Raw genomic sequence first — 25,813 nt, 5'->3', positions numbered from 1 at the left:
AACGGGATATTAATAGTAATAGTTGTTCTTGTATATATGCAACTTTAATGACTCCATTTAATATAGGAAGCAAATACTGAATAGAGACGCTAGAGCTTGAAAACAGTGAAATACAGATGGATACAAAGTGTCTATTGAGAGCTCATTGAACACAAAAATGTTGGCAAACAACAAAATGTATTAATATTGGAAATGTGACGGAGCCTTTGGTGCAAGTAAGACTCAGATCAGAATCGTAAAGAAGACGGATCCGATGTTAAAATAAGGATAAAGAGATCAGGTGAAAACACGTAACCGGCCGAGTGTCTGGTCGAACAGAAGAGGAGGAGAGGAGGACCTTCAGACGGGTGGCCCGTCCACTGAATGTAAAATGAACACACACATATTATTCAAAGCTTTTTATATTCACATCTTACTTTTATGTTCCAGTTCAAGCAGTAAAATCTGAAAGACGAACCTTGAGCGGCAGCCAACGCCGTGTGCCAGATAGAAGTGTACACAGTTTATGTATTCATTGGAGATGCAGCTCAGCAGGGTCAAGTGGTTCTCCTCATGATTATGTTATAAACAGAACTTTTGCTGCAGTTATGCATCCACACCTTTAAACAGAGATGTTTGAAAACCCAGCTGACCCCGCCTCAATTTGCTTCCTGATTCCTAAACTAACTGTTTAGAAGGAATATTCTTCGTTTTATGTGTTATTGAACAAACCTACATGTTAAATATGTAATAAATGAGATCAAATCTCATTCTTTCCATTTCCTCTCAACAGTTGTACAGAAACGAAATGAATGCAAGCCTTTCATGTTAGCTTCAATGTTATACGTAGGCTAGAATTATGACAACAAGATGAACATTCAGGCTCCCTCGTGAGGCTGAAATGTGTACTGCAGATAGAAAATCAATAACAGACTGGAAGAAATTCTGCAAAATTCTTCCCCAAACTACTTTTTTTTGGGGAAAAAAAATGTTGGAATTCCTTCTTGCTTTCTTTCTTTCCCTTTCTTTCTTTCTTTCTTTCTTTCTTTCTTTCTTTCTTTGACCATATTCATCTCTGTTTGAGTGTGTGTGTGTGTGTGTGTGTGTGTGTGTGTGTGTGGGGTGTGGCTTCTTCTGTAGTATTTTCTGCTACTAAGCAACCAAGCGTAGACAATCTTCTACCTGTTAACGCCGGCACGCCCCGCCGGGTGTGCGGATTGGTCATGTGATTTCCGTTTCAGGCTTTTTAGTACCAACGAAGATTATTTCTGAAAAGGTGCTAAAACGCTCGTGTGCACAAACATCATCCACGTTTTAAACACCAAAACCTATTAGTGTGACGTCGCCTGAGACCTCCTGTGAAACACACATACTATTAGATCTAATCCAGGCAACGCTCGCTCATCCTGCCTCTTTTAACACGTTTTATTCTGAGAACGCATGAAGTGGTCGTTTTTAATAGACACCTCTGGTCCACAGATAGAAAAGCACCGTCATCCGTTACTACGTTCGCAGCGAGATGAGATCATGAGGAGACTTTTTTTGGGCTTCGGTATTGATGAATCAATCAGTCAGCATGTCCTGCTCCCCGTCACACTCTTATATTTGGCATCAAAGTGTGAGTTTAAAGAGCAGAAAACCTACTTGAGCCGTTGGATGGCTCTCACACAGTTTGTGTATCGGTGGGAGGGGGGAGGGGGGGTGTCCACAACTTTATTAACACAATCCAACCTGCCGTTTGTTGTCTCAGCGTCGGTATTCCCCCGCTCCCTTCCCCTTCTCTTGGCCTGTCTCGTGGCGTGTAAGCAAGAGCCAATCCCCTTCTGAGATGCTTCCCCTCGCCTGCATCTTCCAGGTCCCAGCGTGAGCCGGCCAGCCTTTGGTGCTCAGCCATTTGCAAAGCCGCGTTTAGTAACTTGATCAAGGGAGGACCGAGGTACCGGTTCCTCTGAAGCAAAGAGCATTAGAGGCGTGAAGGAACGACTCTGGCAAGTCAACAGCTTTGATATGTTAAAAAAAAAACCTGCATCCTGCCGGCTGGCGAGGCGACACCGGGAGGAGAGGTAGCGGGGAGCGGGGGAAGATGTCTTGCCTTTAAGAGTCGTCGCTCTAATAGAATTGCAAACCCCCCCCCCGATCCCGAGCCGTGACACCCTAATGTTCTTAGTCAGACTGAGTCGGCGTGGTCCAGGGGCTTCGGAGAGGAAGTGAAGGAACGGATAGAAATAGAGGGGAGGAGGCGGCGTCCTGTCCTAGATACTGCTGTCTGTCAGCGGGAGAGTTCTCAAGCTCCACTTCAGCCCAGATGCACAAGTTTCTTTTATCCCAGCTTCCCTTCTGCCCCTGAACCCCCCCCCTCCTCCCCCCATGACACCTGCCTGATGCAACGAGCCTCCGAGCTAACGCTATCGCTATCCGACACGCATCAAAAAGACACACCGGGATAAAGAGCTGCAGCCTGAAAAAAAAAAAAGTAATGAGCAGAATTACATGATTATTGTTTTTAATTAATTTTCCTTTCTGCATCAAGAAGGCCCCGCGACGCCGGCCCCCGGGGCCCGCTCTAATGTGAATCACATTAGAGCGCCGCACATTAGCCTAACGCCAGCAAATTAATCGTTTGCATTATGGCGGGGGCTCTCACACACACACACACACACACACACACACACCGCAATTTGGGGATGAAATTTTAATAACCCTTTTTTTTATGGAACAATATTGAATTGATCAGCCGCATCAAATCCACACCGGGAAAGGTCAGCGAGCATGTTGGTTGTAAACACGCGGCTCGGACGGAATGATTCATAACAGCTGATCGTCGAGCTCTCGTCACACTGAAGGGCCCGTATTGATTATCATTAATTGTATATTTAAGATCATAAATGATGGCTGAGTCTTAACAACAGTTTGGTGATGCAGATGGTTGTGTGATTGCAGCAGCTGTGGCATTCAACACATTCATTATAACAAGGTTTATATGTTGTATTTATCTGTTTTCACTCATCATACGCTTCTTTATACTCCGCTAACGTTCAGTTGATATATTTAAGATGTCTATGAGCGATTAGAAGTTCAACCTGAGTCATTTCACCCCTAAACACCATTTCAATAACTCTTTGAGGTCACGAGAGGTGGAATTAGATGATATTTCATATAAAAAGCAAAAATGTTATCCAAAGCCCGAAATATTCAATAGAAATATGTATTTCTTCTCACTGCCGTTGAAATGTTGTGCATCATATTATCAATCTAATGCTTTTATGGATACCACTTTTCATCAGAACGAGTACAAATATTTAACTTTCAGTACTTGCCGATACAGAGTACTTCTACTTAATAATACAACTTTGGAAACATTCAACTGTGTTTAACCTTCTGTCAGTTACAGTGTATTGATAGTTCCATCTTTTTAATATATATATATATATATATATATATATATATATATATATACTGTATTAGGGCTTCTCCCAGGCATTTTGCTGATAGTGGTTCTGTAGTTTGACTTCTCGTTAGGAACCAAAGGTCTTAATACTGAGCGATGAGGGAAAACATTGTGTTGCATTCAGGAGAAACGGGATGAAAGAACTCCACGGACCAAATGAACATCTTAGCATACAGAAGGAACGCAGTCCCACCTGCAAACTAAACGTGCACCTTCACACACTGTAGCTCCACAACGACCCGCTTACAGGCTCCCCTCAGGACTTCCACGTCCTTCTCTTCATGCACTCACCCGAAGCTCACTCAATAAACACACATGCATCCCGACGTACACCTCTTTGTCCCGCCCCCCTCCCTGCAGACGTCCACGTGGACATTGGGGAAAAGGCCTCCGTTTTTTCTCCACATTACTGTCAGAGAATCCACTGGTGACTGATGATGGATCACATCTCACCCGGGGCACGGGGGTGTTTTCCCTCAGCCGGCGACTTACAGCAACTCTGAGCCCTCGCCGCGACTCTAACCATGGCGAGCGCCGCTCCGGGAATATCACACTGGACCTTTTTTTTTTCTTTTTTTTTTTTCTCCCCTCCTTTCTCCTCCTGTTAGCCGGGCAGCTGTTTCACAGGAGACGCACAGGGCGGAGATGAAGCATGTGTCCTTGTTTAAAAGATGTTTGGGTTATATAACATTTGCTGCAGACCCAAACCCCCCCCCCCCCCCCCCCCCTCTTCATTTGTCTTTCTGTGTCAATGGAAATGCACTTACTGCAATTTGGTGTAGTGCCACTCAGGGAGGCTGTGGAGCCGGCCGGTGATTCACTGCAGCACACAAACCTACAATTTTAATGTGATAAGCTGAGATTCAGACCCTTCTTTCGGAGGAAGAAGTCATCGGGTTTGGGTAAAAGCCCAGGCAGGGCTCATTTGAAGGAGGAACTGATTGCTGCTTCATTTAGCGCAGATCAAAGCCACTTTACTCCCCACCTCGTGAAGAGCGTCGGGTGAAGGAGGAGACCTTTTTGGAATATTTGTGTTTACTTTCCCGTCACCCCGCGTGTTCCCATTTAGTATTCATCCCATTTCAGCCGGTCATTATCTGATATAATGATGCGTCATTAATCACAGTCGCTGCTTGTGTGATCGTGATTGTTGAGGGCAGGAAAGTGAAAATCCCACTTTGGGTTTTATTATGTTGGTGTGTGTGTGTGTGTGTGTGTGTGTGTGTGTGTGTGTGAGAGAATCTCCCAAAATGCACAGCAGCAAACCCGAGGGAATCACAAACATCGGCCCCGATAAGGTCTGGCGCTCGCAGCAGCTTCGCCCCGGTGGAGTCCATGGGTGGTGCGCCTGAAGGTGTTTGTGTGTAGATTATTTTTATTTGAAGGAATCCCACAGCTTCTCTTGGCATGGTCCGTTCTGCTTCTAATCCAAGTGTTATGATTAGCCAGGCGGCCATGTTGACCGAGGAACCGATAACCGGCTTCCTTTAAGGTCGGCTGCCTTCACCTGGTCATCCTGACTGCCCCGTAACCCATCATCTCTGCATCCCACAACCACGGCAAGCCTCCTTAAGATCTCAGCATCTTGAACATTTATCTTTAATGGCTGATTAAAGGTGGTAAATAATAACATTAGTGGTATTATCAAATTACATGCTGTAATTATGAATAAAATGTTAATTTTAATTGCGTATCCCATCAAGTACAAGACGGCTGGGTAATTAGATTATATTACCGTTGGTGAATAATGTAGAAGATTATATTACAGATTACGGTTTCTATCAGGTAATCAGTGATGTGGAACATATTTTATTTTAGAAAGTAGCATCCCCGGCTGTAGCCCGCCTCCACTTTTATAAGATGTCGGGAAATATGCAAATGACTTTTGTGAAGCATCCGCATGAGCATACAAGGATGCTTAAGACACACACACATTTAACACGAGCTAGCATGTAGCATATCCCACACGAGGGAGGTCTGAGTTCCATCAAGGTCACATTCAGCCCCTCACTTTGTCTCCGAGACGCCCGGCTAAATAATTCACCGCCGGGTTGTCTTGTGTGGTGGAAGAGGTGAAGCCTGTCAAATACTCAGATAAGTTATTAATTTTCCCATTTTAAAAGCTTGAGGTGCACTTCATCATCCTGTTACCAATTTCCCATGAAGCGTGACTGATTTCATTCCGAACATTGTTCTAGTTTTCATGCAAAATTGATCTTCCCGCTCTCTCTCCCCGACGCAGCTCTGCCTGCGATTGTTTTCTCTCATCATTGTTCATTTACTGCTCGGGCGTATTGACTTTGAAGTGGCAATTGTATGGAAAGTTTACTTGCAGTCTGCTTCAACCTCACCTTTCTCTCCCCCTGCGTGTGTTACAAAACGTCTTTTTTTCCTTCCAGCGACGTCCTCCATCTTCACCGGGTACTTTGAGTACTTTGCTCGGAGCCAGATTCCATTTCTATTCACACTTTCATTACATGTCCTCGTTTAGTTTTTATACCTAACTCTTCTGTCTTTCAGGTATTTTTTCTCTGTGTATATCTCCGGAGGTGTGAGAGAGAGGGCACTCACCTGAACAGTTCTATATAGGCGTCTTTGCCCTCGGCTTTAAAAGCTTCTTCATATTCTTTCACATTTCCAACCTGCACTGTGGAACGCCGGCTGATTCTGAGCCCTTGTCTCCCCCCCTCAGACCCTCCGACGGTGGAGCCGGTCTACATGGAGATGCGGCAGGGCTTCGGGAGGCCCATGGTGATGACCTGCAGGGTGCTGCGAGCGCACCCGTCCCGCGTGCTGCGGTTCGAGTGGCTCCTGTCCAACCGGCTGCTCCACGCCGGCGCCTTCGACGCCCAGAGAGACGAGACGGAGTACACCATCCGCAGCCTGAACCAGGACGGCTGGGGGGAGTACACCTGCAACGTCATCAACGAGGCCGGAGCCGGCAAATGCACCTTCCAGGTCACAGGTAAAGAGTGATTTTCATGTATATTTACTGTAAAGACGTGCCCTTAGTTACTGTTGCTATGCCTGGTGACCTTTCTTTTCACACTTGCTGTTTACAATGATGATGGGGTGGTATTTGTGATTGGTCTGGGCTGGAATCACAGCTGTTTGAGGCTTCAGAATAGCGTGTCGGGTGACATCACAATATTTACATCCACCTCCTACATCCAGCTGTTTTTCACGTTGGAAGACCACTCCATCGTCCACCTACAGCCACACATGCACCGATGTGGAGACATCCAAAGTTACCGAGTTAGTTAGTGCTTAGCAACAGTTGCTACGCTGCGATTGTCTTCCCACAGTCTGGCCCGGTAATTAAAGTGTTCACCGGCAACTATTCAGACAGCTCAAATTGGCTCCTCAAACGTATAGCCGTCCTCGTCACGTCCTGTTTTACTGTCGTTTCACTCCGAGTTTGATGGACGATTAATTTAAAAGAGCGGAAAAGAAAAAATAATGGTCGATCTGAATGGGACGTGTCAATCACGTCGGCTTGGCTCTCCGTCTCACACAGTAAACCTGTTAGGATGATGCACACTCACCCTGCTTCTTTTTATTAAATTTGTTTTGCACCGTAAATGTCCGTCTCCTACTTGTGTTGTTATGACGGGAACAAATGACTTTGGCTGCATTGAGTGACCGCAGGAACTCCGGCCAAGGCTTCAATCTCCCAGACCTCCCATTAGAGACGGAGCTGCAGGGTCACAGGAGGAGGATCCGTCACTTTGATCCTCTGCCACTTAGGTTGCTCTCCTCTTTGATTCCGTTTCTCTCCGTCCATTGCCGTCCTCTAATCGGGGCATTTTCTGCCCCTCCATTTTCACCGCCTCTTTCTTCCTCTGTGTCCATGTTTGCTTTCCGCTCATTCCTCATCTCTCTCATTGTAAACATCTCTCTATCCCTCCCTCCCCTCCAGTGCATGTCATAAATCTGTCCTCCCCGGTGCAGCAGGTAGAGCAGAGAGAGACAGCAGCAGATAGCTCCCCTCCGGCCATTTGTTTTTCGCAACAGGGCTGGGGTTTTTGCCTGCTATTGCTCATGTTCCCCCTCCCTCCCCTTTTTCCCTACCTCCACTGCCCTTCCTTCCCTTTCATCCTCCATCCCTCCATCCCTCTCTCTCCCGCCCAATGCTCCAGATTCTCACCATCTGGACTCGGCGGTTGCCAAAAGGTATGGAGGCTCTTTTAGCAAACCCTCCCCGAGTGCAGGAGCACGGTGCAGAAAATCCACTTTTGTTCCTCCCATCATCCATGAAAATCTGGTGTGGCTCATTCCCTTTACTCCAGATCTTATTCTTCAAGATTGTTTTTTTTTTTTTATTTGTATTATTTTATCCCCGAAAACCCAATTGCCACAATATGAGATCAACACGATTGTGTGAGCGCTGAGATAAATAATCTGCTGGAGAAGAACGTCGGCTCCTCGCCCGCCTCAAGATGAAGCTCATTAAATATTTGTTACGGCTCATGCAGTTAGGTAGTTTCTTGGGTTTGCTCGCTCGCGGAGTGAAGAGCGGCCGACACCTCGCTGGATATTCCCTCGCCGCTCCTGCCTGACTTCCTCCTGCACCGGCTTGACGTGTAATAAACACATCAGTCAGGAGTTGTTGGGGTTTTTTTGCCCCCCGGAGGCAAAACAGATCCGGCCGGCACGCTATGCAAACCATATAGGTTACCATGCCGACAGACACACGCAAACTCACCAGGGCCATTTCCTTTGGCTTATGTGAACGAGTGTGTTGTGCCAGGGGAGCGTGCATGGATGCCCATGTGCCAAGTCATCGGGACATCTGTGGAAACAGTGAGTCGGCGTAAAAGCCAAGTTGGCCATTAACGTGTGCCAGGGGGGAAATGCCTCGGAGGGGTGTAATATGTACCACTGAGCTTTGGCTCCGGCTCTCCGTCATGGGAACCCTGACTTTTATTTATTATTTTTATCAAAGCAAAGGCTGAAATCATGCTCTTCTGAAGAACGGAGATAAAGGAAAGAAATATTTCTTTGAGAATTCCTTCTTCTTCTCGTGTTTCATTCCAGTCCGATGCAGTTGATGATTTATGCTCTCGTCTGCATTTTTCTGTACATCCTGTCCTCCGGCTGCAAATGTGTACCGATGAAGCAGTTATGAGGTGAAAGCGAGGTCGCGGAGCACACACGGGCCCGAAAACTTTAAAGATGTATTCCATCAACTTAGCGCTGAACTTCATAAATTCGGGGGTGGGGGGGGGAACTCACAAGAGATAGATTTCTTTTGAAAAGGATTTGAAGCAGCGGAGCCTGAGATATTCTGACTTTTAGCATCGAGTACACGCTACGCTCTTAAAACCTTGGGTCTTACAAATCCCATAATGCAACTGGCTCCCACCTTTCACTAGACCCCCCTCTCACTTCTCTCATACCTCCAGTTTTTATCGCAGGCTTTTTTTATTACAAGTATCAAGCCCATGCTGAGATAACCCCGATGACACTCAGATCACATATTTGAGTCTGACTCACCACGACGGACGAACCGAGCCTCCTGTAACAAATCAGCGGAGTGCCCCTTTAAGGCATCAGCTTCACTAATCAGTGTAAAAGTAAAGTTTGGAATGAATCCCCCGCCAGACGACGCATCCTGCCATTTCTAAGCCGGAAATTCACAAAGGAAACACTGTTTTCTCATTTCTTCCGTGTTTAATTCCTCCTCTTGGCAGTCTGTCACAAATTACCAGAGAACAAGTAAATTGTCGGGGACAATGTTCAGATATTGATTGTCTGCAGTTTTTCGAGTGTGCTCATGAAATGAATTCAGATTCGCCAACAACGATGTCTGTTTTTTTTTATTGTCGCCATTGTTCCAAATGATGCTGAAATCACATTGTGGAGACATGCTCCCCAAAATTGGCTGCAATGAGATATGTTTTAGGAGACAGATGTGTTTATTATAGATCTACAATCAGTCTTTTTTGATTGTTATTTCATCCATCATCTATTTCACGCTGTTGTCATCTTGATTTATTTGTTGTGTGTTCCTCTTTGAGCTGTGTTTTTAAATAGCCCTCTTGCTTCAGTTGTGCAAGCTGATGTTTTTTTAATGTGTGCATGTGTTATTTCCATCTTTCATCATTTTTCATATCGTCAAGCTAAAGGGGAAGGGAAAAAAGTAACAGCGATTTTACCTCCCGAACCTTCACATTCCTCCTATCTCCAGGGCTTCTAAACCTTATCAGCGCCGGTCTCCCATGAACATTTGTGAGTTCCAGACATGGTTTTTATTAACTCGGCTATCTGCCTCCACGGTCTGTGCCACTCTCACCTGAGTTGAACTTCACCCTTTCAGTTAATGGTGGACGATGTTGAATACTCTCCGGTAAAAAAAAGGCAGCAGATGTATAATATTACGTCTGAAGTTTATCAGGCTTGAAGGGGAGATACGATCTGTGTTTCTTCTTGTTCTTTTTTTTATTATTTAATCCATTTTTTTTTGTATAAATACAACATTAAACATCTCTAGAACAGCCTCCTGTTTCTACTTATGGGAGGATAACACCAGAAGCCACAGTGGGTCAAGACAAACTCAATTTAATCCCAGTTAATATCATCAATGAATAGAAATCGTTCTGGCTCGTATATTTTTTTGGTTCAAGTGGATGAGGCAAGAACAGCTGAGGAAGAATGAGCTGAATAGTCAAAGTGGATCAGTTCAATGCCATGTCCCTTAAATATATATATTTTTTAAAGCCACAGAGAGATTTCCTCCTCCATCCCAGAAGGAAGCAACCAGGCAATTACCCCCGAGTCTTTGAATGTGTCTAATGTCTTTTCCCTGTAGTCCGTTAGCTGTCCGTGTGCTGGTGTTGGCTTCGCCCAGCTGTTCATCCATATGCACGCGTCATTCCCTGCCACATGAAGCCGACATCACGCATCAGCGTATAGCGCCGCGTCGCATATGGCGGCGTTTTTTCCTGGAGAAGAATCCGTGCTCACTAACCCTTAAAAAAAATGAAAGGAAGTCTGCAAACAAGGTCGACTTCTAGCCTGAAGGCTTTTCACTGAGCCGTTATGAATCATCGCGTCGGTCTTCAGTTATAAACAGGATTTATATCTATTTTTTTAAATCAATCTAGCCTTTTGTACGTTACGTCTTCGTATCCCCCGACCAGGGTTGTTATGTGGTGTAAGTGGGTTAGGTAATATTATGTTGCATAACGTTGTATTTAAGTCTTTTTCTTTCCTCGAAGTGAGACAGCCAAATCAATAAAACAGATGAGCTAAATGAATACACTCCTTTCATGTGTTCCTATAGTGGGGTCTGGGTGGAAGCATACACTGATATGAGTCACTTTAATTAACCTTTGGTGACCTTGTTCCACTGCAAAGTGCAGCTTCTCTCCGCGTCTTTATCAGCTTTGTTATACAGCATGAACCCGACAGGATCTGCCTTATGCAACATATACTGTGTGCTCTGCAAACCGGAGCGAAGACGGTAATTAATAGTCTTTGCATTTTGTTGTTTTGTTGGTTTTTTAGTTTGCCTTGTGAAATGCTTTTCTTACCTCAATACAAAAACATTGGAAATTGCATTACAGCACTATTGCTCATGCTGTTATGTGTTTTTTTTTTTTTTTTTCTCTCTCTGAGTGATTTTACCCGGCTGATGAATGGGTATCGGATTATAATATTGTATTTTAAATGACCATTTATCCATGTAAAGGCCAAATGATCTGCAGTACACTGTTCCAAAGAGTCATTAACCTGATTTACTTCCTAAAATGCAGAACAAAATGCCCCTCAGTGCTGATTTTGACTTATTATCACGGACGATTATGAGAATTGATCAAAGCCGTCAGAGTGAAACTACTAATCTTGTTTTATTCCTCCTACGAAAGCAACTCGCTGCATTTCATGTGTTTTGAATGTGAATGGTTGTATCCAGAGTGCATGTTTTTACCATTTAACTTGGATTACAGAGCAATCAGAGAAATTATGAGACAAGCCGCTGTGTTAGGGATTATTATTCAGCAGGGTTTGCCCCATATTGTTTCCCAGTGGTGGTATAGATTTAGACTTCACATCAGTTCCAGCTAATGTTGATGATTATTCAGCCGAGTGAACGCTCAGTCAGCTTCCCGCAGCGCTGATCGTCCTCTTCAAACATCGTGTGAATTCTGTTCCCAGATTTAAGGCGTTATTCTCTTCTATTTGTCTTACAGTCAGCACATCCGGCGGTATCTCCATCCTTCCTGTTGCAATGTCTTTAATTCCTATTCAAGACGTCGACCGTTATGTTTAATTTGTTTGAATTATTCCCTGAAACGGCTCGGCACCGCAGTTTATCTGCAAATATCACTGAAACAGTGGGGGAAACACATTCAGCTGTGGATTTATACACGTCGGGTGTTAATGATGTTCATTATATTGCAGAAACAGTGTCTCATTGATGAGTTTTTGGACAACAATGGAGGTCTATGGCACCGAGGAATATCCGCCGTCAGACTCCAGCTGTACACAGAGTCCAGTTCATTGTTGGTTTTGGGCTTTTCATGGGATTGTGTTTGTTTCAGAAGAATAGAGAACATCGGCAGCATTAAGGCCTGCTCACACTCACACTTATCTGAGTCCGCAAGCTTATTAATCAGTCACATACTGCATCATGAATGACCAGCAACTAATACGCCATGATGATAATATGCGTCCAGTTTTGTACTCAAATATCAGCCCAGTCAATGAAATCATGGTTTTAAATGCTGGTTGGATTCACACTCGTTTCTTGTCGTGATTAATGTATTGTAATACTATACAGGGAATTCAAAAAGCAGACAGAAGTGATGACCTTCACAAACTCCTGACTCACAGTTTATTTCCTCCCCTGAGTGTCATACGTGGCGTCAAATCACAGGGAACAAAATGGTTCAGGGGTCTGTTGACACCAAGGAGCCCAATGGGAGAGACCACTTTAATGTTTAGGAAAATAACGGCATTATAATCCATCAACGAGCCGACAGGTTTATGCCTGACATACATCAACCGCGTGCGGCATCGCCACGCCGATGCATCAAATCCCAGACCTGCTTTCGTTTGAGCTAACAATGGCGGCTCCACTGTCTCCTCCACGGCTATTAAAAAACAAAATCCTCTGCTTTTGGGTATTGTCATCCTTCAATAAACAAGCCCAAATAGCGGAGTGGCAAGCACAACAAAGGTGCCATTGAGGTGAATTACTATTCTTCGCCTGGAAGGTCATCCTTGTGAGCTTGTTTCTAGATCTTGATTAAAATACAATCTTCTGCCAGCTCCAATACTTCAGCTGTCAGAAAATCAGCTCGCGGGGCTGTGACTGGAAAGCTGAAAATCTCCAAAGATGTATTCAGTCCGCGCCGCGATCGCTGTGGAAAAAAATAAATCCTGGCGGATTCCGACAAAGCAAAGCGTGTTATTGGAAAGAAAAGCGTTGTGAGGTCTGCTGCGGCGGTCTGGATCCATCTGTGTGGGATGACTTCTTACAGGGCCAACGCTCACGAGACAAACCTGGTGCACGCTCGGATCCCACGCCGTGGACGAACTCACGTGGCATGAGATGAAACTTTAATGATCCTTCGGGGGGGAAATTGGGTCATAGCAGCAACAAGGAATATCATATAGAGTGGATAAAGATAGAACAAACAGAAGATCAGGGAGGCTGCAGCCTACATCTTTGTCATGCTAATCCCGGCCTGCTTCTTTTTGGGCTGTAAAGAATTGTAAACAAAAAGAAACATTCATAAGTTTATATTGATATTCGGGGCGTTAAAACACGATATCAGAGCTTTGGTGTTCAGTCACAGTACAAAGAATCAAGATCTCATAATAACGCCTGGCGCCATGGACTACTACTACTGCTTCTGATAATACTACTGTTAATACTACTACTATACTACTACCTATTGCAGATGGAACCCAAGCGAGGTTTCTGCCTAAAAACCTGTTAAGGCTCCTGTTGATGTTGGGACTTTAAAAATGTATTAACTCTGAAAATCATGAGCGTATTCTCGTCCTGCTCCATGTGTTCAACGTCCTGAGATGACTTCTGTTGTGATATGACACTATAAATACAATTTAATTGAATTAATAATAATAATAACAGTTACCAATCATCATCTATTTCACAAATTACAGCAATACATCCCTAATTACACTGGCCTTTCAAAATAAAAGCACTCCATTTGTTTATCAAATAGTACATTTAAATGGATTTTCTGTAAAAAAAATAAATAAATCATGCAATTAGCATCTGCCAGATTATTTGCTCAACAAATTCATTAAAAGCTCTTTATACAGGATTTGGAGCATTAATACAGCAGCAAACAACTATTTGTAACATACAGTCGCTCTGTGTGTGTGTTTTAATCCGAGCTTCTCTGTGCGTTGTTGTCCCTCTGTTAGTCGCTCTGCACTGCTACACATACGGCGGTTACCGGGGAAAATCCCCGTAGCAACCGGCCTTCCCGTCCTCAGCTGGCTTCACGTTCAAAAGTCAAAAGTGCACAAAAGTCCCAATTTCTCAGCACCAACTTGCTTTCAGGCCTCCACTTTAAATCAAAATCCCGTTCGTTTGCATCCGTCCGCCATGCAATTACTCGTTCCTCTGACAGGTTGACAGATATTGTTCATTTGAGTTTCCCGGTTCTAAAGTGAAAGTGCTAAAGTTGCCTAATGTGTGACATTATGAAGTGTTAGCGTGCGGTAATGGCAGCACTGCAGGCGGACCGCTGCGATGAAAGCGGGGACGCCCGCCGACTCGGACCAGACATGAGAGCAGCCGCCTGTGGCCACTTCATCATGCTATCATCATCATCACCACCGGTCCTTTTCCATTTTTCTGAGTCGTTTTAATGCCTGGAACTCGCTTGTTTTATAATCAGTCTGCATGTAGAGAGCCTCTATGGACGTGCAGCTCTCTGATGCATCCTGGGATGTTTGCAGGCGTCGGTTGCAGACATTGTGTGTTTTTCTTTGTCATCTTAAGTGAGTTCATCAATCTGCTTTCTCTCCAGGCAAGGCTTACCCCCCAGAGTTCTACTACGACACCTACAGCCCTCTGTGGCAGAACCGGCCCCGGGTCTACGGCTTCAAGCTCCAGTGGACCCAGATGAACCCCAACGCCGTGGACCGCATCTTCGCCTACAGACTGGGCATCAGACAGGTAGGATGACTAATGGTTCCTCCCGCCCGCCTCATTTATTCTCTTCTTTCTTCTGTTTTTAACCCATGTGTCCACATTCCACATGCTGGACACACTGAAAACTGTTCTTCACTTCCACAGAAGGATGGATGGATGATAGATGGATGGATGGATGGATGGATGGATGGATGGATGGATGGATGGATGGATGGCTGGATGGATGGATGGATGATGGATGGATGGATGGATGGATGGATGGATGGATGGATGGATGGATGGATGGATGGATGGATAATAGATGGATGGATGGATGGATGGATGGATGGATAATAGATGGATGGATGAATGGATGATGGATGGATGGATGGATGGATGGATGGATGGATGGATGGATGGATGGATGGATGATAGATGGATGGATGGCTGGATGGATGGATGGATGATGGATGGATGGATGGATGGATGGCTGGATGGATGGATGGATGATGGATGGATGGATGGATGGATGGCTGGATGGATGGATGGATGATGGATGGATGGATGATGGATGGATGGATGGATAATGGATGGAGGGATGGAGGGATGATGGATGGATGATAGATGGATGGATGGATGAATGGATGGATGGAAGACAGACAGACAGACAGACAGACAGACAGACAGACAGACAGACAGATAGATAGATGGATAGAAACTTTATTGATAACATCCAGTAGCAGCTGGAACAGGAAGGGGGGGCGTTTGAACAAGTTCTGTGGTTTTCATGAATTGCTTGTGTTTTTTCGCTCTGCATCAGAAGTTCAGTCAGAGGAGTGGAAGGGGAAACCCCGCAGAGAGGGGGGGGGGGGGGAGAGAGAGGGAGAGAGGGAGAGGGAGGGAGATAGATGGGGAGAGAGAGAGAGGGAGAGAGAGGGAGATAGATGAGAGAGGGAGAGAGAGAGAGCAAGCAAAGCTCCTGTTTTCCTGCTTCTCAAGTAAACTCCACAGATGACAGGCTGCTAGCATTGATGGATGGCATGGTTACATTTTCTTTCTTTGGCAATCAATGTGCACCTCCCTCTCTCTCCCTCTCTCCCTCTCTCTCCCTCTCTCTCTCTCTCTCTCTCCCTCTCTCTCTCTCTCTCTCCCCCCATGGTAGATCTTTGCTTATGTTTTATGACTGCAGCAGGTGTGGCACCACCTTCAGTTTGCATAAAGTTTGAAATCGTGATCCAGCTCCATTAACACCACAGATGTTCGGCGGTTAACGTGGCGTTCAGGAGCACCGTTTAAAAAATGTAAAAAATAAAATAAAGATGAAGCCGGCACGTGCTTGAATCATCTCGGTTCTGCGGGGGAATTAGCGAGCGTGCGCTGACATTTGAATAAGATAATTCCATGTTTGTTTCACACCACACCCTCCAGGAATCGAGGCTTGAAAACACATTTGAAACCAGTTATGTTTGCATAGGGCAATGATTTTCCTGTCATCTCACTTGGTCTGTTTGGTAATAAATGATGTTGTGCTCTGCGGAGCCCCACGTTTGCGCTTGCCAGGCGTTTGTCTGAAAACTTGCCAGGAATATATATTTGCTTTTCCAGCGCTACTTTCAGCAGCTTCTCTTCACACATTACAACGCTTTCAAACGTTTGTGTGGTTTTTGTTTTTTAAGGATGTCAGACAATCAGTGTTTCTCTCCACCTTCTTGCCTCTGTGTCTCTGGAGGGGAACATTCTGTGACCGTTACTTCCTTCCTCCGTTGTCTTACATGAAAGAGACTCTTCGCCGTAAGAACCTTGAGTATCGATCCGGACTGATTGGGATTTGTTTCTGGAAGGCCTTCGGCTGATGAAGAGTTGCAGCAGGACGTCAAGGCAGTGAGCGAGGGAGGAAGGGAGACATGAGTAGGAGGAGAGGCTTTGTAATGAAATAAATAAATACAGAGAGAGCCCCGGACTGACTGTGAGAGAATGGTGCAGTAAAGAAAAAGCTCCGGCACGTGTTCCACACCGTTCCAATCTATTTTTAGATCCGACCGGCAGCTCCCCTGCCATTCCCCCAGAATTATTATCATTTTCTCTTCTGATTGAACGCTTAGCGCTGGTGGACCTCTGTAATGGATTGCTTTTGCTTTAATGTGCAGTGCTCTCGCGAGAGAGAGAGAGGAAGCTCTAGCTGTTAGGCATTTCACGGATGAGCATCACAAATCACACATCAGCACACCTTCCAAGGATGCGATGCTAAGGTGGGACATCTGGGCTGGTTGTGATACTGCAGCTGCCCATCTCCAACCACGATAACGTGCTGCTCCCTCCTCCTCCTCCTCCTCTTCCTCCATCGCCTGTTTCCGATTGATCTGTCGAGTCAGGTTGTGCCGGCGGATCAATGGGAGCCATACGTCGTACATGCAGGCAATCTCCACTCGATCAGCCCCCGTCTCACAACACACTGTCACTTTGATTATCCCCCTGTTCCTTTTGGCTCCTGCTGTCGCTGTAATCAATCCTGCTGTTTTTTTTTTTTAAGTTGTCGCAATCAAATTTATTTAAATCAATAAGGCATTCTTGCCTCTGCGGGGGAAATTTGGAGAATAAAAAGGTAATGGGATGTAAAGGGAAACTTCTAATGGAGCGCAGACGTTCAGTGATGGTTAATAGGAGGCAGAACAAACAAAGCTGCAACATCTATAAGCTAGTGAGCATCTGTGTGTGTGATTTCAGAACGTCTGAGAAATGAAATGTTTTCTCTCAATCATCTCAGATCTGATGTGATTTGCTCATTGAAATGATATTCATTTTTATATGAATGAACTTCCATTTAGTGTTGTTATTTGGAGTATGAGTCGGTGTTTGCCCGGAGCACACACACACACAGACACACACACACAGACAGACACACACACACACACACACCAGTCTCCTTATAGACATGTTTTCCCAGTTAAATGTCTTTAAATTTGACACAGACCCTCCAAAACTGATACAGCTACACACACATATTTTAATACCTGTATTTATGCTCACAGCATTACATCATCCCCTAAACAAAGTGAAGTGGGAAGAATAATGAGGTAAGATAGAAACTCTCAGACTGAATTGACAGCTTGCTCCCATTATAATCTGCCCTCAAAGCCATTTGAAATTAAACAGTTATTTTTACTGAGACCTACAGGAAACAGCTGCCTTTTTTTTTTCTTTTTTTTTGCACTGAAGCAATAAGAACATTTTTATTAATTTTGTAAAGTAACAAAAATCAATAGACATGATTCTTGTTCCATCAGAGCTTGGTTGGACCGTTTATAGAGCTTATAAATAACTTCTGAATCTTTAAACCGCCGATCGCTACAGACAGCGAAGAGTAAGCCTTCTGTTCAAACCCCTCGCCGCCGATCTACAGACGTCGTTACCCAGAATACCGAGCAAGAACACAACAGGAGAACGTGTCATTTCGTCTCCAGTCGGAAACAGCAGATGTACTTTGTTGTCACCATTTGTACAGAAAGGTTCGATATTTCAATCTCAAATGTGCCTGAAATGATGCATCCAACACACACACACACACGCTGCATAATTTATGGCAATTATGTGCCATGCCTTTTGTACTAAAATGTTACTTTTGTACTAAAAAGGGAAAGGGACAAGTGCTCCATTCATAATTACCAGTGGCAGACAAAAACACTCTATTTACCTGCAAGCTAATGGTGGTGGAAACCTGCACCCCATAATCGTGGATCATCTAGGCTCTAAGTAATTACTTAATTGGTATTGTGCTCACACACACACACACACACATATATAGATATAAATATATATGCACACACACACAACTCCAGTGCAAACACACCTTCATTCACTCTGTCTCTGTCTCTCTGTGCTGGTAACACACTTAGTCTTCCCTTTGACTGAGAAGGGCATGTAAAGTCACTAATTGTCATGCAGAAGCTGTAACTTGTCTTTGTGCAGCAGCGCTTCCCCTTAAACTGATTCTCAAGGATAAATTGTACCCTCTTCTCTTTGCCCCCCAAGCGAATGCGGCAACAAACTCGCCGTTTTGTTCCCTTTTGAATTTCCGATGGGGCTGCATTGTGTCCAAAGACATGAAAAGCTCATTTTTTTATTTATTTTTTTGGTTGATACCTGAGCTTAGCGTCGTAAAGACGGGGTTTGCATTGTGCAAAGGCGAGATATAAAACGGCCGTCGGTTCAAGGTCCTCGTATAAATGGATGGCAGAACACTGAATACATGATTAAAGACTAACTTTTAAAGAATGAGATGATAGTAAACAGAGCACAAAGGTGTCGTCCATACTGTACTCGGGGCCGGTGCAATTCAGCATATGTTTAATGGGGAAAATGAATCAGGATTTTCTTTTTTTCTCTGCAAATAAAAGAATATTCCTGCTGCTTGTTAATGGCAGGCTTTGAATTCAGAGGCTGGGAGCTGCCTTGAAAGTGAATGTGGCTAATGAGCAGCTAGCTGTCAACGGCGTACAGAGCAGAAAAAAGAATGTTTTTTTTGTTGTGGAGCATTAAATGTTGGCAGATCGTACAAATGCCTATAGACGAGGTTAATTGGCAGATGAGAGGGAACATCGTGCACTGATGCCGAGGGGGGATATATATCTGGTGTGGTCATGTGTTCCCAGTGAACTCCTCAGAAGAATTTCCCCTTGCATCTGTGGCCATATTATAAAATCTATAACTCTAAAAGAAACGTGGTCTTGGAGACGGAGACGCTCGTAAATGTAATGTACCTGCCTGAGTTGTAGTCGTACGTCCTTGGAGCGTGACCGGCCCCCGAGCTCTTCGGAAGTTTGCTCGCCAAGCGTTCGGCTCCCGGGTCCAAACCCACGACGCCGACTAACTTGTGCTGAGAGATGTGTAATTAAACCTCGAGGTTCCCCCGGACCTTCGAACCGCATCAGAGTGACTGATCACAGCGCCTGAAAGACGATTAGCCAGCAGCCGTTATCAATTAAAGTCGAGTTTGGAGCCAAAAAAACTAAGTTGTGTTGTCTCTGATGGAGAGTTCGTCGGATTAAAACGGACTATCTAAGACAATACTGGTCAAACTTAAACTGCTAACTCCACTTAGGCCCGCTGTATTCCCCGAAGGAAAGCCCACCATCCTCTCCAGTCCGGGCTTCGCAGTCCAGTTACCGCGGCGACAGGCTCTCAGCCTTAATCTCTTGTATGTGTATTTCATCTCAAGGAGGTTTCGAGGTCTTACTCTCTTGTGACACTTTTCCTAACCGTGTTGTTTGCTGCCCCGTCATCTCTCTGTGGCTTTACTTCTATAAAGCTCCTCCTTTTTCCCCCTGTGGATATCAAGGAGCCTTTATTCACTTCCCTGTGGGACTCTGCATGTTGTCAGTTGACTTGTAGATCATCGGGTAACCTTGAACTTTGTTCTGAAACCTCTGACAGCTTCTTCAGTAGCACATTTTGGATGATATCCCCCCCAAAATACTTTTTTTTTTTTTTGTATCAGCCAGTTTTGGAACATTTGAGGTCTTTTTAAATAATCGTGTGATTCCTCTTCCGTATCCAGATGGGGTTGCAGCGCTGGTGGGAGCAGGAGATCCCCGTGGATGGAACGATCAACAAGGGCGAGCTCATGACGCACAACCTGACGGAGCTCATAAAGCCCGAGTCGTATGAGGTGCGCCTCACGCCCATCACTCGCTTCGGAGAGGGTGACTCCACCATCCGGATCGTCACGTACAGCGGTGAGTAAGCCGTCTTCTTTTTGGTCTTTCTGCTCTCGCTGCTGCATTTTAACGTTTCCACGGAAAAATAGAAAGAAAAACATGGCGGATGAGAGCCGCGTTGCACAGGTGGAGGAATTACAGCTGCAGCTGGTCGTGTTATCCTTCAGCCAACTCGCAAACACTCAGATTACCTTCAGCGCCGCCGTATAATGACGCGTGTTCGACACCGACGGGTATCAAAGGCTCACTCTGGTGTCACCGATCGTTACCACGACGATGATCACGGTGATGATGATGCATTATGTGTGATCTGTGGGAAGGGAACTCATTAAAATGATTTGAATCAAACGCAGAAGACAGCTTGGAAATCAGCATATTTGCTGCTTCTGCTCATCATCTCGTCCCTCGTGACCTTTCATTGCCTGAGTCAGGTCTGTTCAGGACTCACGGCCAGAAGGCTGACGTGAGAGATCATCTTGACATCAAAGCATCAGACCAATGAAACATGTAGTTCGGAGTTTTTCCTTTTCATTATTCATTTAGAGGATTTGTATTTGGCAGAATGTAGAAAATCAAGAAAGGAAACAGAGCCGAGAGAGGTGGGAAATGTTCAGAGTAAAAAAAGTCGCAAATTTGCCACTTTATGAGGTGGCTTGTTGTCATAGCAACGGCAAACATCCGGAGTTTGCGGATGACAACAAGTGGAAAAACTACCGCTAGCATCTTAGCCCAACCGTCCGATCAATGAACACCCATAAGATGACAATAAATAAAACCAACAATAAGCATCAACATCATCACCCTAAGGACATTAACGAGGCGTTCATTTGAAAAATAAATGCGACATCCACAGGAAGTTAGCTAGCATCGATGCCAGTTGTTAATAAACTCGCAAATTTGGAATATTTTAATTATATTATCGGAATATTGCCCCCCTCTCTCTGGACTCTCTGCTTCTTCTTTTTTCCGACAGTGGCCCTTATACGCCGTCGTAGATTTGTCTCCTGTGATGTTTTTTTTATTTTTTATATTGCAAATATTTTGACAGGCTTAGACTTTACGGAGCACATCTTCTCCCGGCACACAGCTTTCACCACAGAACCAGACGGACCAGTACCACGTTTACCGCCGTCATATTGTCTAATCTGGTTTTAACGGCGGCCAGACGGACATCACGAAGCCGACGTGTGCTGTGTGGCACGCCAGCCTGGTAGATGCACATTCACCCCGGCTGAAACACAAACACGACATTAGTTTCCAGCCAAGCCGGTGAAACAGATGCACAGGTACTTGAAATGTGCATTTTTCAGAAACAAAAAGCGGCTGACTGTTTTCTGTCTCTCGCTGACGGCTTGGCTCTTCCCAGAGTTTGTGCTGCTGCAGTTGTGAATTATTCAGTTTCACTGCAGCTCATCGTGGCTGGCGGAAAAAGAGAATCAGGGGGGAGAAGAAAAAAAGATGAAACTCTCTCTCTCTCTCTCTCTCTGGGTATTTTTTGTAGTAGGTTGTGATATTGTGTGGTCTCGGCTAAAACCTTGAATTGAATTCAGCCGTATTGAATCCAATGATAGTGAAGTGGAGAGAATTGAGGCTAATTAAGACAGAGGGGGGACAGAAGGAGAGATTGAGGCAGTCAAGTTAGGGCCTGAGAAAAAAAAGAAGATACAGAGGAACAAAGTAAAAAAAAAAAAGACAGCCAATGCTGATGTGCGAATCAGCTGCCCGACAAGAGACCGGACTAATTATCACTCTAGGGCTGCTGTGCTCTCCCACGCACCGCACAGCGTCACTGCAGCAGCCTCATGCAGGTCTGGGCGCCGTCCAATCAGCTCGCAGAACGCGTCCCAGAAGACATGCTGACTGACGTGCGCCCTCACCGGGGGAACAGGAAGTTGTGCGTCTCCCTACAACTTTACGCTGCACGATCTGTAGAGACAAACAATAATCCAAAGGAGAAGTGATAGCCACTTTGTTAGCTGTTAGGATAAACACACACCGCTGTCCTAGTTTGATCCAAAAGGCCTCCTGAAAAATTAAAAAGTGTGCTCGCCGAGCGATCGTCCTGCCGCGGCACACGAAGGCGACGGTAGCAGCTTCCTGTGCCCAGCTGGAGGATGAAGGATGGTCGTGTCACCAACCTCCAGAGACGCTCTTTTAAAATGTGCTGCAGTGACAAACTTGGCATCTGTCAGGTGTTCCTCATAACACTCTCCCTCCCTCTCTCTGGTCTCCTCCAAGGCTCAGGATTTCATGTTTAAGCCTCCTGTCAGCCCCTCACAGTTGCACACTAAAACGCAGCTGGTGTTTCTTAATTTCCCCAATTTTTTAAGCAGTTTGGAGCGACACATACAGAAAGATCGCTGTAACTAAAGTCAAAATCCACTAAATGGTGTATTAAATACAGTTCTATCGCTCACCGCAGCTGAGCCGTCTGGGTGTTATCATTATTATTATCATTATTATCATTATTATTATTATTATTCGGCCCGCGGTGTTGTAGTGTAATCACTGTCTGAGCTTTTGTTCAGTCAGAGGCTCAACTTACCTGAGAACTCACAATCAAAGTATATCATATCATTTTTATATATTTTTGGGGCCTTGTAACATAGGGATTCTAAGGGGGGCAGTGTTTCCTTAAAAATGTGTTATTGCTTTGGTATTTATTCCTGTAAAGATTATAAAATGTGATAAAATACTGAAAAACACTTGATATTCATCACAGCAACATGAAACCACTTGTGAAGGAAAAGTAGTCTGCAAACGATATTTCTGGTTTTATGTCCATGTTTTGGAGTACAGACCGTTTGTTTGCATCTGTATGTGGTGAAGACGGATCTATTAACATGTTGCAATATTGATAATAATAATAATACACAGTGGTATTAATAAATGATAAGTGTAGGGGTGAGTATTGGCAAGAACCTCACGATACGTATCACGATACTTTGGTCAAGATACGATACGTATCACGATATTGCGATATAAATAAAGATGAAAACACAAGTACCTGTATATGTACATCAGATGATATTGATCAGAGGACAAATTGAGTCAAAACTATTTCATTCAAAACAGCCTCTCCATTTTATTAATTCCCATGAAATTCACTGGAATAAATATTGAAAATAAAATGAAAAAGGATAAAGTACTGCATTCACAACGCGTCTAAACATGAATCTTTTTTTTCGATCTTTGGAATTGAAAAATCGATATTGTATTGGGCGGTAAAGTATTGCGATATATTGCCGTATCGATATTTTTACCCACCCCTAGATAAGTGATATGTGGAGCACCACATGGTTTGTGTTGATCTGAATCCTGAATCCACAGTGAAGCTCATCCATGTAGAGTGATGCAACGGCAGCATATTATTGGACGTTGTGACTGCAGGAGCAGCTCAGGTCGCTTCCATCCTCTGTAAGGGAGCAGCAGTTCCACTGAAGGACACCGTCCTGTGATGTCGCTTGTGTTATTTCTATCTCGGAGACACGAAGGGGGAAGATTGCTGAATGACATTTGCCCACACTGTTATTATTCCAATTGATGGTTGAGGCTGTGAAGGCGTCACAGGGCTTAGCGAGAACGTCGTGGCATCCATCCAGAGCCCCTAAACATGATGGATGGGAATCTTAGAGAGCGTGAATTATATGAGGTCAGTGGAGGAGAAGAAAGAAAAAAGAAAAGAAGGCTTGGCTGCTGTTGTCTGTGAGGACACTTGGCAGCAGCCATTGAATTGTCTGCTGCTTTGTAATACAGCCGCAGGCCCGCGGGCGGGGAAGCCAGCCAAGATGAAGTCAGTGTTTGTAACAGGAACGGCCTCTACGGACCGCCGTCCTCTGGCGGTCAATGAGCTCACTTTGTGTTTCAATCAAAATTAGGCCATTTGGATGGAAGGGGATCATGCATGATGCAGGACGCCGGCCCCAGGCCGTCCACCTGAACCACCAACGTCCCTTCACCCCCGATTTAAATCGTTAAAAAGTATTCAACCTCATTCCATTCAACCCATCATGAAAACGCCACATGGAAATAATATGTTAAACTTTGATCTGATTGGACATGTGATCATCTTTCCTGTAAACGACACCAGGCTGATATAGTCGAACCATAAATACCTCTAAACACAAGAGACTGGTAGCTTCTAACTTCATATTCAGCTTTTCTAGGATGTATTTCTAGCAAAAGTAGTGCCTCCCGTTATAGATAGATAGATAGATAGATAGATAGATAGATAGATAGATAGATAGATAGATAGATAGATAGATAGATAGATAGATTGATTGATTGATTGATTGATTGATTGATTGATTGATTGATTGATTGATAGATAGATAGATAGATAGATAGATAGATAGATAGATAGATAGATAGATAGATAGATAGATAGATAGATAGATAGATACTTTATTGATCCCGAAGGAAATTCAAGCATCCAGTAGCAATAACGTACATAGAACATACATAATACATTAAACATACATTAAACATACATTAGAATCTATAGCCTTGAAACCAAGTAGTGTAACATGAAATACTAAACCGTGTGACCATGGACGAGGTGAGATATATTAGAGTTATTTCCAAAATAGTTTTGTCTGATTATGTCTTCATTTTTCTGTCAGTTACTCCCCGATGGACATGAACCGTCGAGACATTTCCCCGGGGTGAAGCTTCCCCACTTTGCTGAAGAAAGATGCCTCCCAAAATGAGTTACAGCTATTTGCAGACTGTGTGAGCTAAAGGGCATACGAAGCTTAATTCACTAGGCAAAGTCTTTAAATATGCAGTCATTAGGGCCAGTATATATGGCGGGATAGTATCATTAGAATGTGCCAGAGGCGACCTAACTTTGCCTTTTATGGAGATGCAAAGCTAGAAACCTGCTCGGGTTAAGGACATCACCTTTCCTAATGGAAGTGTTCAAAGAGCTGCGTTGAAAAGTCCCTTCGCTCAGTGATCAATGGGACTGCTTATCCCGAGAACGATCAGAACTACATTTCATCCTCCATCATTATTTGAGGCTTTTGTAGCTGGAAGGGGAAACAAAGCAGCGCCGCATTTGAGAAAGAAAGAAAAGATTGTTGTTATTTTTGTGTGTGTGTTAAAGTCCTTGCAGCGCGCTCGAGGGCATTTCACACCTAAGCTTTAACAACATCGTGCATTTGTGTTTGAGGTCCGGTCGTGTTTTTCGGGAGCGACAGAAGTATTCGAAGACGAGGCTGAAAAAAGCTTGTGATTGAATGTGTTTGTTTTAGCACACGCGCGACAGAGTCATCTAACTTGGATGTGAAATGATGGTGTGTTTCGGGGAGTTTGCATGCATGCACAGCAGTAGTGGAGTAGCCTCTGGGTGTGCTCTCTGCTCGGCTTGATTCCCTCTGTGTGTGTGGGGGGGGGGGACGCTAAGGCACCGTGATTCAGTGTGGGGAGGCTGCAGGTAGAACAGGGAAACATATTTTCATAATCACACACTTGGAAGGAAGAAGTGGGAACTTGGAAGGATTGGAGAGGTAGGGTGTTGTAGTAGAGCTGCAGGGTATGGGAGGTTGATGGGGA

At 44.6% G+C, this 25,813-nt stretch overlaps 2 protein-coding genes across 5 annotated transcripts in view; both read left to right on the top strand.

Moving 5' to 3' along the window:
* The window catches only part of slc25a47a (solute carrier family 25 member 47a), a 486,107-nt gene that overhangs the window by 311,913 nt on the left and 148,381 nt on the right, over positions 1-25,813 (top strand). The window lies entirely within an intron of this gene.
* LOC311026719 (MAM domain-containing glycosylphosphatidylinositol anchor protein 2) overlaps positions 1-25,813 on the top strand; it is a 145,691-nt gene that overhangs the window by 103,102 nt on the left and 16,776 nt on the right. For all 4 annotated transcript variants that reach the window (XM_084030413.1, XM_084030412.1, XM_084030414.1 and 1 more), the window contains exons 10-12: positions 6,120-6,392; positions 14,440-14,588; positions 20,098-20,275. In XM_084030413.1, the coding sequence (XP_083886539.1) occupies positions 6,120-6,392; positions 14,440-14,588; positions 20,098-20,275 (600 nt within the window). The remainder of the gene's footprint in view (positions 1-6,119; positions 6,393-14,439; positions 14,589-20,097; positions 20,276-25,813) is intronic.

The sequence above is a fragment of the Eutrigla gurnardus genome, assembly GCF_963514095.1.
Source record: "Eutrigla gurnardus genome assembly, chromosome: 16".
Taxonomy (NCBI): Eukaryota; Metazoa; Chordata; class Actinopteri; order Perciformes; family Triglidae; genus Eutrigla; species Eutrigla gurnardus.
The sequence above is the reverse complement of the archived record's forward strand: the minus strand, read 5'-3'. Positions and strand labels throughout refer to the sequence as shown.